The sequence below is a fragment of the Phocoena phocoena genome, chromosome 6 (genome assembly GCF_963924675.1).
Source record: "Phocoena phocoena chromosome 6, mPhoPho1.1, whole genome shotgun sequence".
Lineage (NCBI taxonomy): Eukaryota > Metazoa > Chordata > Mammalia > Artiodactyla > Phocoenidae > Phocoena > Phocoena phocoena.
In genome coordinates, this window is record NC_089224.1 from 113532631 (window position 1) to 113545491 (window position 12861).

At 61.1% G+C, this 12861-nt stretch overlaps 1 protein-coding gene across 1 annotated transcript in view; it reads right to left on the reverse strand.

Annotated features, from left to right (window-relative positions):
* ADAMTS13 (ADAM metallopeptidase with thrombospondin type 1 motif 13) overlaps positions 1 to 12556 on the reverse strand; it is a 30776-nt gene extending 18220 nt beyond the window's left edge. The window contains 15 exon segments of the mRNA XM_065879970.1: positions 819 to 882; positions 995 to 1146; positions 2103 to 2207; positions 2994 to 3156; positions 3741 to 3881; positions 5477 to 5623; positions 5745 to 5869; positions 6142 to 6225; positions 8224 to 8363; positions 9527 to 9550; positions 9907 to 10093; positions 11089 to 11234; positions 11237 to 11362; positions 12027 to 12093; positions 12458 to 12556. Coding sequence (XP_065736042.1) covers positions 819 to 882; positions 995 to 1146; positions 2103 to 2207; positions 2994 to 3156; positions 3741 to 3881; positions 5477 to 5623; positions 5745 to 5869; positions 6142 to 6225; positions 8224 to 8363; positions 9527 to 9550; positions 9907 to 10093; positions 11089 to 11234; positions 11237 to 11362; positions 12027 to 12093; positions 12458 to 12556 — 1770 coding nt within the window.
* Positions 12557 to 12861: the final 305 nt, after the last annotated feature.

The window sequence follows — 12861 nt, forward strand, 5'->3', positions numbered from 1 at the left end:
AGCCCATGCACCGCAGCGAAGAGTAGCCCCCGCTCGCCGCAACTAGAGAAAGCCCGCACACAGCAACAAAGACCCAATGCAGCCAAAAATAAATAAATAAATAAAATAAATATATAAAAAATAAATAAATAAGAATAAACCGTAAAACAACAAAAAGGAGTGAAGCTCTGATACATGGTACATGGCTGAACCTCGAAAACAACACAGTGAGTGAGAGAAGTCAGATGCAAAAAGTCACATATCGTATGATTCCACTTATATGAAATGTCCAGCGTAGGTAAATCCACAGAGGTAGAAAGTAGACTGCTGGTTGGCGGGGGCTGGGAGAGGCGGCATGGGAGTGGCTGCTCTATGGGCGTGGGGCTTTACTCTGGGGCGATGGAAATGGTTTGGAACTAGATGGAGGTGGTGGTTGCATGATACTGTGAATGTACTACATGCTACTGAACTACACAACTTCAGATGGTTGATTCTATGCTAGGTGAAATTCACCTGAACTTATAACTCAAAGAATCGCCCATGCTCTCGCGGTAGTGGACCTGGCTGCCGGGGAGAGGGGTTGTTCTCAGCGCAGAAACGGGCAGCCCTGCAGGGCAGTGCCATCCAGGGAGGAAGGGGGACTCTTCAGGGCGGCTGCTTTCAGTGGTGGGACCCTCCCGGTGAATGCACAGTGGTCCCAGGGCAGGTATTAATAGCACCACCTTCACTCTCAAAACGCCCTATGTGAACCACTAATGACAGCCGCCCTGGCCCTTGGGCTCCTCCGGACCCAGTGCTGCCAACGGCACCCCCTCACCCTGCCCAGGAAGCAGGCCTACCTGGCTGTTGCACATCTTGGCCTGGAGGTCAGCACCTACGCACGCATGCCCCCCAAAGGCAGGTCTGTAAATGCCCACCAGACATGGGTGAGAGGAGAGGTGACCCCCAGCCCCCCACCAGGGAATGCGGAGCAGCGACCTCCCTGACCCACAGAACAGAGCCCTCCATGAGGCACCTGGGGTTGTTGCACTGCCGTCTCCTGGTGACCACACCTCCTCCGCAGGAGCGGGAGCAAGGACTGGCCGGACCCCAGCTAGACCAGTGCCCGTGCACCGCCCCCACGGGGGCCAGCTCTGCCAGGGAGCGGCAGTGCCCCTTGGAGCACCACTGCAAGAGAAGGACAGAACCACGTTCTACACCCAGAGCATCCCACACCCACAGGTGCCCACACCCAGGGCATCCCACACCCACAGGTGCCCACACCCAGGGCATCCCACACCCACAGGTGCCCACACCCAGGGCATCCCACACCCACAGGTGCCCACACCCAGGGCATCCCACACCCACAGGTGCCCACACCCAGGGCATCCCACACCCACAGGACCCCACACCCAGGGCATCCCACACCCACAGGACCCCACACCCAGGGCATCCCACACCCACAGGTATACCCCCTACAAACACACGCACACACACGCACTGGACCCCCATCCGGCTTTGGAGCCAGTGCTAAATGGAAGAGGGCAGAGCCCCTCCCACAGGACAGGGACTGGAGGAAGGGCTGGCCATGCAAGGCAGAGAGGAGGGCAGGGGCACTGGGCCGGGAGCAGGACGTCAGGTGGCTGCTGCAGGCCGGCAGGGGGTGGGGGTGGGGGGTCACGCAGTCACGGGAAAACTTTGCCTACTCTGGGTGGCGGGCGACAACCCAGTCCCTGTCTCCAGGCCTCCACACTGGGCCCGGGGTGGCCGTCCCTCAAGCGCCCGCTTTCTCTGGAACAGCGAGGAGGTTGACGAGGCAGGCCAGATGCCCCGCCCGCCCTGGCAGAGTCAGGCGCAAGCCTTCGCCGTTAGCTGTTATGAACCGCCTGCAGAGGGCAAGGCGAGCACTGCGTGCACGCGGGGACCCTGCTGCCCACCTGTCCTGACCGGGACCCGGAACAGCTCCAGGGCCCTACGCCCCTGCTTACTGAGGCCCTCCTGTCTCCCACGCCAGGGTGAGGGCTGCAGGCCGCAGGTCTGCGTGAGCGTGTGTGAGCGTGCGTGCGCACACACGCACACACACACACGCGCGCGCACACACACACACACACACGCTCACATGCTCCTTCAGTCCCCTCTCTGACCTTCCCCACGCCACACTCTGTCCCATCCAGGACAGGAATAAGGAGGCGGCTACAGCTGCTTTGGTCCAGGGGGTCTGTGTGGCAGGAGAGAGCCTGGCACATGTCCTAAGAGGGGAGACAGATGGCCAGCTGAGGGGCCACCAGGGCCTGGGGGTCAGTGTCCAGCCATCACTGCCCCTCCCAGACCACAGCACACGGTGACACAGCCAGCTCCCCGGGCAGTGGTGGGTGGAGAGGACAGCCGCGGAGGACTCCTCCACCAGGAACAGGGACAGTGCCCAGGGCCCACAAAAATGCTTTCATCTCTTTTAAAACCAGAAGGAAAAAGATGATCTTTTAGATCAGAAAGAATATGCTAATAGATAACATTAACACTGTACTTTCAACAACACACGTAAAATTCTATATTTCATGAAAACACTAAGACATAATCCCTAACGTTTTACGAGGGGGAAGGGGCTCACCAAGGCGAAAGTGCCTGCAAGTCCTGTGCGGTCCTGAGAAGGGGGTCTGCCTTTGGGGTGCCTGCCCCCCTTCAGCTCCCCTCCCACTGCCAGCTCCCACCCCGGCTGCAGGGTTCAGCTCGAGGTCACTTCCTCTGGGAAGCCCTCCAGTTCCCATTGGGTGGGAAGCCCTCGGTAACTGCCTAGGTAGGATCAAGGTCCACAGGCTCGGGGGCCCTATCAGGACCAGCTCTACCTAATTTGTGGGGCCTCGTCAAGAGGAAAATGTGGGCACCCTTGTTCAAAAATTGAGGATTTCGAGCGGCACCTGACAGTCTGGGCCAGTGGGGTCTCACAGCGTGCAGGGGTCAGGAGCGGGCAGAGGGAGGCCCAGATGCGGAGGGGCGGGGGGGGGGGGGCGGTGCGCATCACCCACTGCTGGACTCACTAGGTGCTCCCTGCGGAAGGTGCAGGCGACCGCCGTCGGGCCGAAGGCGACGCGGCACTGCTCGTCGGCGCCATAGTACAGGCCGGGGTGCGCCTCGGGATGGCGCCCCGCGGGCTGGGACTGCGGCCCCGGCGGGTCCCACACGCAGCGCGCCCGTCCTGCGCTGCGACAAGGCCGCGGCTCAGGCCAGGGGCGGACAGCAGGTGGGCGCGGGATGGAGCAGGCGCGGGAAGCGGGGGCGTTTAAAGCGGCGGGTTCGGGTGGGCGAGGATGGGCGTTCTCAGCCCGTGTGCCCCGCCAAGAGCTGACCCTGGGCTAGGACAAGGCTCGAGCCTAGGGGAGGGGAGGGGATGGAGGGGCAGATGCAGGGGGCGGGGGAGGTTGGAGAAGTGGGTCTGGGAAGGGATGGAAGTGGACAGGGGAGAACCAGCGGTGGCCACAGGGGCGGGAGGCGATGGAAAGGAGGGAGGTGGCGCGCGGGCGGGATGGGCGTGGTCCGAGGGATGGGCTGGCGGGGGCGGGGCGGGGGCAGAGATGGAGGGGGGGACGCCGGGAGGAGGTGAGGGCGGGAGGGGTGGGCAGAGGCGGGATGTAGGAGTGCCTCCTGAGACGTGCTGGGAGCCCGTGGAGAGGTGGGCGCGGGGACGCCACGGAAGTGGGCACAGGGTTGAGGGCAGATGGAGGGGTGGGTTCGGGCACGGGAAGGAGGGGCGCTCGGGGAGGGGCGGTGCCGGGGGGTGCAGCTACCTGAGCAGGCTCAGCAGCTGCCGGCGGCTGCAGGGGGACCACGCCGGGCCTCCGCGGGCGGGCGCGGCGCCGTCGGAAGCCATCACGTGTCCGCTGGGCCCGCAGCCGCTGCCCGGCGCGCCGTCGTGCTCCAGGCCGAAGCTGCGGAGGCGGCGGCGCTGAGGCCGGCGGTGGCCAGGGTCCCCCCACCCCCGCAGGGGTCGCCCCGGCCCTGCCACCAGCTAACCCGGCGGTAGGCCGCGTCGCGCAGGTGCCCAGCCTCAGTTTCCCGCCCGAGGGAGCGCTGGGCCGGCCCGGTGGCCCCCTACTCTTTTGGCTAATACGTATCAAAAGGCTTGAAAGGGCTTCCCTGGTGGCGCGGTGGTTGAGAGTCCGCCTGCCGATGCAGGGGACGCGGGTTCGTGCCCCGGTCTGGGAGGATCCCACATGCCGCGGAGCGGCTGGGCCCGTGAGCCATGGCCGCTGAGCCTGCGCGTCCGGAGCCTGTCCTCCGCAACGGGAGAGGCCACAACAGTGAGAGGCCCGCGTAACGCATAAAAAAAAAAATAAATAAATAAAAATTAAAAAAAGGCTTGAAAAATGTGCAGGCCAGACTCATCCACGGTGTTCTGAGCGTGGGAGGCCACGGCTCGAGGGCCTTTGGGGCCCTGCTGCTGACAGCTTTCTTGACCTGGGGGTGGCTCGGTGTGTAAAAAGCACCGACTGAATGTGTACTGGTGAAGTGAAAAGGTCGGACCTCTGGCCAAAGTTTCTGCTCCCAGTGGAAGGCAATGGTTTTCAATCCCTTTTTTTCCTCCAAACAAGATAGATGGAGGAATTGTGATGGGTGGTGGGCCAGATGGGTGAGAGGTCAGACGGAGGTGCAGAGCTGAGAGCGAAGGTGCGCAGCCGTGGGCTGCTGTGGGGATAGGAGCCCCAGCCTTGCCCGTGGAGGTGGGTGTGGGAACCCCTCAGCACTCTCGGGGGGGGGGGGCGAGAGGCCTGCGGGTGGGAGCGGGGCTGGTAGGCAAGGAAGTTAGACACCCACTTTTCACTTCAGGAGTCTCTGTACTCTGAATTTTTACAGCAAGCAGGTATATACTTTCATAATTAAAAGGCTAAAAATCAAAAAGGAAAGAAACCCTCCACTCCGGGTGAATAATAGGAACACAGATTTGCCCGCAGAATGTATAGCAGTCGTATCAGGAAGAGTCTGGAAACAACCTAAATATCTAACAAGAGGGGATGAATTAAGTAAATTATGGTGCGTACGAAAAAACCAATATATGTTGTAAGAGAATGTTTGGGAGAAATGTTTGGGATACGTTGTTACATAAAAAAGCAGTTAACCAATATACAGCATAATCCCAAGTTTACAAATAAAATAGTGTGTGTGTGTGTGTGTGTGTGTGTGAAGAAAAGATGGACGTTTTCTCTAAGTGGTGGGATTTGGGATAATTTTTGCAGCCGGCTTTTTCTTTACCTGAATTTCCTACAAAAATTACTTTTTAGCTCCTAAGTTTGTTTTCCTTGTATTTTGAAAAAAAAATTTTTTTTTCTTTTAATCCTTCGGTAATGAAGAAATATCAGATTTCCCAGCCCTTGCCCCCGCCCACCCTCCCTAGTCCATTGGGGTCAAGAGTACAGGCTTCTCCAGCTGGCTCTTCTAGGGACCACTGCCAGCCATGACCTCCCCTCCTGGGGGCCCAGGTCACGTCCTTGTCCGGAGCTTGGGGACAGGGGTTGGGGCCTCTTACCTGTGCCCAATCTCATGGGCGATGGTGACCCCCAGATCGAAGCCAGTATCCTCAATGATAAGGCAGCTCCAGGAGGGGGAGCAGACGCCACCCAGCTGGGTGACCCCCCGAACCTGCCGGTTCCCATCAGGCAATTCCAGGTCAAACCTCAGGAGGACAGAACAGCTAGCTGGGCAGTGCTGAGGTGCCTACCCACCGCCGGGCTACCATTGCAGAGAGTGGGAGCAGCTCCCCGGCAGGCTAGAACGCCAGTGGGGAGCTCGGCTACCTGGTGATGTAGAGGACCAGGTCAGCATGGCCGGGATCCGTGTCATCCTCAGGGTTGACCGTCCTGCTCCACTCACAGACGCTCAGCAGTGATGCGGTGATGTTGGCTGTGATATTCGGAGCATCCTGAGGGACCGGGAACAGAGCGCACATTCAGGGCGTCCACCCCAAGCAGGGCGCGGGCCACTGCTGCCGCCTCAGTCCTCGTAACAACCCTATTACTGTCCCATGTTACAGATGATGAGACTGGCGGTCAGCGGTGCCGCGTGCCAGGGCAGAGCCGGAATTCAGGTCCAGGCCCGGCTGGCGGGAAGCCCTGCCACCACCCCCACGGCTCTGTGCACATCTGCAGGCAGAAACCGGTTTCCCAGTGACTGGGCGTCCAGCTCAGCGCCTACCTCAGGCTGCGTCAGGATGACCGTCTTCACCAGGTGCACTCGGAACTGAGCTCCCAGGGATGGGTCCCTAAGCAGCTCTGACCCCTGTGGAAGGGCAGGCAGGAGAGGTGATACGTGTGCGTGGGCGCTGCTGACTTCCAGGGGCCCGGGGCGGGGGTGGGGGTGGGGTTGCCTGGAGAGGATGCTTCATGAGCAGGGGGGGCACCCGAAATGCTAGTCCTTGGGCCTGGGAGCCGGCCATAGAGACAGTCAGAAGGAAGGTTAGCCGACACAGAGACCCCGAAACAACGGGTCCTTGGGCCTGGGAGCCGGCCGTAGAGACAGTCAGAAGGAAGGTTAGCCGACACAGAGACCCCGAAACAACGGGATGCGAGTAGCTGCCATTAGTCTAGAACGTTCCTTTCAAACACTGCTTCTCTTGGACTGGATTTTCCTTGTCCTTTCTCATCTGTCCACCTGCCTGAAACACCTCTCTCACCTCTGCTCGCTTCAACTGCTCATTTCCACGGGGCAGCCCGAGGGCCTCCTCCCCCACCGTGAGCCCTTTCCTGGGCACCCGGATGAGAAGGCTCCCCCCACCAGGCTCCCATCTCTCCCGGTACATCTGCCGAGAGCTGATTGTGGTCGACTTGCACTGCGGCTGCTCGCACCAGCTTGTCCTCTAAATGAGACGTGGCACCCAGGAGAGAGGACGTGGCGCCACTGGCCTCAGCTGACCTGAGTCTGAACCCAGGCTCTGCCCCTTCCTACCTGTACGCTCAGGATCCCATTTACTAACCTCAGGACCCCGGTTTCCTCACCTGTAAAATGGAGAGAAAGCCTTCCATGGTTGTTGGCAGACTTAGGAACAGTGCGGCTGGCATGAGGTGGGTGCCCAGTCATGCCACTGGCCATTACCACGACTGGCACCATCTGGGCAGGAGCCACCTGACCATCCCTGGCCCTCATAAAACATGTTGAATGACCACAGGGAGTGTGGTTCGAGTACCAAATTTCAGCATATTCGAGGTGGGGGGGACCCCCAAAACTTGAAAACAGTAGCCTTCAAGTGACCTAGAGGGAATATTTTCCACCTCTGGAGTTGGCAGGTGGAAACCCAAGCAGGCTTGTCCTGGACTTGAGCCAGCTTTTCCAGGGGTCAGGCTGCATGGGTGTGGCCTCTGGGACCCAGACTCCCTCCGGGGAGCGAGGCCCAGAGAACACATGGGAAAGGAGAGGTGTCGGAGGGCCTGGGGCTCTGAGATTGGGGGACCTTTTCCTTCTGTCCGGAATAGCTGGGCATACCTGAGGCCGGGGACAAGATGGTACTAAGGACCCCACGTTCTAGGATGGCTGCTTGCCCTCCAGGGCCAACTTACCAGGGGGGGCAATGCCGGCCCTGCCGCTGCCGGCGGTGATACTCATCTCCTGACGTCATGGAAACTTACCTGGCCGCCTTAGAACACGTTTGTGTGTGTTTCACACGTGAATGCGGTCGTGGCCAGGCACGGCCCGTCAGACTGAACGTGTCATCAGGTGCTGCAGTCACCTGTTTCTGTGCCGCCTCTTTTTCTCTGAGGTAATGGTTAGTGGGACCTGTGCTTCCTGCCCCACCATTACCCCTAGAAGCCAAGTGAAGGGGAGGCCTGCGGACATGGGGGTACCCACAAGAAGGGCGCTGGGAGAGCCTGGTGTGGGGCAGCCAGGCTGGCTGCCGGGAGAGTGCTGGCCGACATGCCCACGGGTCAAAGGGACGTCGGGGGAGAGGCCAGGCTTGAGGGTCCCCGGGCGAAGGGACCCAAGTAGCAAGAGGCTGGGGGTTGCACTCCCTAGTGGGGTAAGGGAGAAAGATCACGCCTCTCCCCACCCCAGGGCCCCGAGCCCCAAGTGTGACCCCAGCCTCAGGTTCATACTGAGCTCAGCCCCCCCAGACGAGACAGCTCACTGACGCTCTGCACAAGCTCCGGGCGCAGGGCGCTGTGTCCAGAGGCTCCCGAGGACGGGCTGGTTGTGGTCTCTGAGGACAGCCACCGCCACCCCGGAACCCTGAGCCTCGCCGGGTCAGCGCCGCCCACAGAGCCCGCCGCCCACGCGAGCACTCACCATGTTGAGGTTGGTGAGCACGTAGCGCTCCGTGTCCTCCCGGTGAGCCCGGTGCACGTCGGGGCCCACGGCCACCAGCAGCTCCAGGTGCAGGAGGCTCCTGGCAGCCTGTCTCCGCAGGCGAGGGGCGGGAGGACGGCCTGGCGGGGCGGGGGGCAGGGCCGAGAGCCAGGGTCCTAGAGAGCAGGTGAGATGTGGCTTTGACCTCGTGGCCTCCATGGCCAGGCCGCTCCATCACCCCGCACTCCTGGGCTTGGGGATGCGCCACTCACTGTGGGGATTAGGGCGTGGACGGGCCCGACCCTCGCTTTCTCACAGGGCATGTGGGGAGCCAGAGAGGGCCCGTCTCCCGGCACAGGGAGACTGAGGGAGCGGTTCCTCTTTTTTGTTTTTTAATCACTAATTGGCTAAGCATTTGGTTCATTTATTTGTTTATATATTTATTGAGGCAGAGTTGATTTACAGTGTTGTGTTAGTTCCAGGTGTACAGCAAAGTGATTCAGTTATACACATACGTATACGTCTATTCTTTTTCAGATTCTTTTCCCTTACAGGTTATTACAAAATGTTTTTTTTTTTTTCCCCTCCATGCTGCACAGCTTGCGGGATTCTAGTTCCCCGCCCAGGGATCGACCCCGCACTGCGTGCGTTGGGAACGCACAGTCTGAACCACTGCACTGCCAGGGAAGTCCAAGGTTATTACAAAATCTTGAGTAGAGTTCCCCGTGCTATAGAGTAGGACCTTGTTGGTTATCTATTTTATATACAGTAGGGTGTATCTGTATATAAAACTCCTAATTTATCCTTCCCCCCTCCCCCTTTGGTAACCATAGCTAGTTTTCTATGTTGACTGAACAGTTCTGCCCTGGCCCTCCTGGAGCCAGCCTCTCAGCACCCCGGTTTCACGCCCTTGGACACCCACCAACTCATCTGGGGTAGCCTGGTCCTCCCAGCTCTTCGGGAGGAAACACTCTCAGAGGGTGAGAGGTCCCGAGCTCTCGCATGTCATTCACGTTGTGACCGTTAGAACTGACAGCTTGGCCAGCTTACAGGGGAGACGCGGCCGGGTCTCGGGAGGATGGCCGTCTCAGGTGGAGACGTTTCATTCCACCCCTCGGGCCCAGATCCCATTGCTGCCTGGGTATTCGGGGCAGCGCAAGGCCAGAAGACATCAGCTGCTGTGTGGCTTTTATGTCCTTCTGGCCACCCCAAAGCCCCACGCTGGGCGCATACTGGAGTAGGGGGTCACCCCGAGACGGCAAGAAAAGCCCAGGACCACACCCCGCTTGCAGCCGGGCGCAGCCTGGGGAAGGCATGAGCGGGCGTGCTGGCAGCAGAGCCGGCCCGATCCTGCCCCTGCCCTGGAGCCGTCCTGGAGGCCTGCGGCAGCCACTTCCCATCTTCGGGCCTCTGGATTCCCATCTGCAGCATCAGATCTGTCAGGAGCCACTGACCTCGGCCCGCCCAAGGCTCCACGGCGCACGTCTGTGAACACGCTTTGTGAACTGTGAATGGCTGTGCAGAGGCGGGAGGTCTACCTGCCCACCAAGCAGACGGCCTGGGGCCGCGGCTGGTGGCCACGTGTTCTCCTGGCCTGCCCCGTGAGCTGGGCACTCCCCTGCGTGCTAACGAAGGTGGCTGGTGGAGCTGGGCCCAGGCATCGGGAGAGCTGGTCCCTCCTGCAGAGCTGTCCTCGACGCAGCTCCGCCCTCCCTCTCCCAGGACCTGTACCTGGAACCGTGGGTGCCCTGGGGGTGGGCCTGTGGAGCAGGTGGGGCTGGGCACCACCCCAGGGAGGCACCAGCTCCCGGTGCCACCTCCTCAATGGCTGGATATAGATCCTGTCTGCACCCACCAGGATGTCACCCTCCTGGAGGAGAGAGAGCTGCCTGGTGCATACAGCCCCATCCCCCATGCAGGGCCATCACAGCACCAGGCATGGACTTGCCCCCTCCAAGGGGTCCTGCCCAAGTCCGAGGTCCGAGAGCCCATCTGTGTGGAACAGCGGGGGAGCCACGCCCTCTGGGGGCTGCGCTCGCTGCCCACCACCTGCTGCCAGGCCCCCAGCCACGCTTCCAGTCCCCGTCACGCACAAGGCCTCCCGGCCCCAGTCTACAGGGCCTGGTAAGGATCCCGGTGGGGCCCCACGTGGGCAAGAATGGAGGGGGTCTTGAGGGACCAGCTAGGCCTGCGCTAATGAACAGTACTGCCTGTCACCAGATGGGCCCTGAGCGCATCTGTTCCAACCCAGACTGGGCCTCCTGACCCCGGAATGGGGCGGGGAGGCGGGTGGTTATGAATATAAACGGCTCTGGCTCGTTCAGTGACGCATCGTGACAACACGTGACAATCCCCAAAGATACCCAAGAGGCCACTGCTGCTGCCTTCACCATTTCTTTCTTAATCTTTCTTTGCTTTTTTTTCTTTTTTTGGCCTCGCAGCTTGTGGGATCTTAGTTCCCCGACTGGGGATCGAACCTGGGCCCCCATAGTGAAAGCACCGGGTCCTAACCACTGGACCACCTGGGAAGTCCCATCAGTGACGACGCTGACGTCCAGGGAGTGCCTGGCCCAAGGTCACCTGTACTAAGGCGCAGAGCTGGAGTCTGAGCTCAGAGGTCTGACTGCAAAGCCCACCCTCTCTCCGTTCCCTGTTCCCCGGGCTTGCCACCTGCCAGCTGGGTGGCCTTGGGAAACTCAGCTGGCTTTTCTGAGCCTCGAGGAACAGGCCCCAATGGCGTCAGAGTCTGGCTAAGTGGTGTTGCGCTCACGTTTGGCTGTGCAGCGGGGGCTCGGAGGCATCTCTGCCCCACTGGGGTCCCCACGGCACAACCTCCCCCTGCTGCCGGCCTGGGCGCCCACTCACCACACAGCCCAAGCAGAAGGTGAGCCTGGACGCTGCGCCTGGGGGCAGCACGGCAAGGCCTCCCGTGAGGCAGGGGTAGGGGGCCCCCAGCAGCCGGAGGGAGGCATTGACCACACGCTCGCTGGTGAAGGAGGTGGTGAGGAGGCCCAGAAAAGCCGTCCCAGGGCTGCCAGGGAGCAGCGTGGGGCCCTGCAGGGCAGCCCCCCGCGCCCGTCCTTGGCCTCATGCTCGGGCTCACAGACACAGGTGAGCGGGGCCACGTCGAATCGGGGCGCTGCGGGAGATAGGAGGCCCCTCACTCCCCCCGCTCGGCCCTCCAGCACAGCTCCCCCTGCCCGCAGCGCGACCCCAGCCATCGCTCAGCGTGCATCTGGCCCCGACCACAGAGAAGGCAGGCACGAGTGGGACACCCCTAATTCCCTCCGCTCTGACCACTGGCCTACCCTGCCTCTGGTCCCCACCTGCCTTTGGATCACCAATGGCCCTACTTGGAAAGGGGGCTGGCACCATGGAGAAGTCCACAGACACGGTCCATGAGCGACAGGAAAAGGCTTTGGCTGGAGCTTGACCCAGCGCCCTTCTTGTGTCTCACAGAAAAGATAAATGTGTTTACATCCTGGCCAGAAACTGCAAGAGTTCCTGACAGGCAGTCAGCCCAAAGGGAGGCCCAGGGGCGGAAGAGACCAGCTAATTAGTGCCCGTTCCCTTGAGATACTGAGCAGAAGCCCAGGGTCACAACCCCAGCCCGGCCCAGGACACCCAGACCAGTTTTTATCGACTTGGCAGGAAGTAACAGAAGTAATTAACGGGGTGACAGCAGCAGCTCTGACTTCCTCTCAGCTGAACCACTGAAAAGCCAAGGTCCCTGACCCAAGGGTGAGATGCCCCCTGCAGGCTCTGAGAAACTCCCCTTGCAAGGAAGACGCCAGGACAAGTACCTTCGGAGGCAACGTCAGGGCCAAAGTAAGCGGTCACTTCCTCTGGCTCCAAAGCCTGAAGAAACTGCTGTGGGAGAAAGGATGAGTGAGGGAAGATGAGGGAGAAGGAGGTGTGGGAGAGGAGCAGGCGGGGGGGTAGGGGGGAGAAGGGGCCCAGGATGGAGAGGGGGCCCAGGATGGAGAGGGGGCAAGCCACTCACACCGCCTAGCCGGGTCTGCCCCTCAACAGGTGGGTGGACAGTACCGAGGCCAACTCCCTCTCCAGTGAGCCCACTTCAGCCCCTGAACCCCAAGTTCGGATTTCCTCCCACTTGGCCCAAGGGCTGTCGGGCAGCCGCTTCTCCCCCAGGGACCCGCCCTCAGCACCCAGCGGAGCCCAGATTCCCAGCTCTCGGGGCTCCCCCAGCACCGCAGCCCTCGGATCCACCCACCTGCCGGAAATCAGGGAGTCCCCAGCAGCCCAGGAGGACGAGGGGCACAGAGATGAGAATTGCCCGCACACATCTCCCCTGGAGGCGAAGCTCACTCATCCTCCCAGGAAGGGAGAGCGACTGCAATCTGGCCGGCGTGGAATGTGACAGACCCGCTGGGCTGGATGATGAGGCTGTGTTTACTCGTGAGCGCTTCCTCCCAGGGCAGGGGCCGAGGGGCTGGGCGGCCTGCAGGCTCCTCCCGCCGCCACCCGGCCTTGGGCTGGGCTGGGCCTTGGCTCAGAGCACAGCCACCGGTCCTGCGCCTGAGAGCACAGAGCGGGGGTGGGATTCATCTCCCATCTGTGTGACTGTGGCTCCCGGCTGGCTGAGGCACCATCACACCTTCTTCCTATGGACACCTT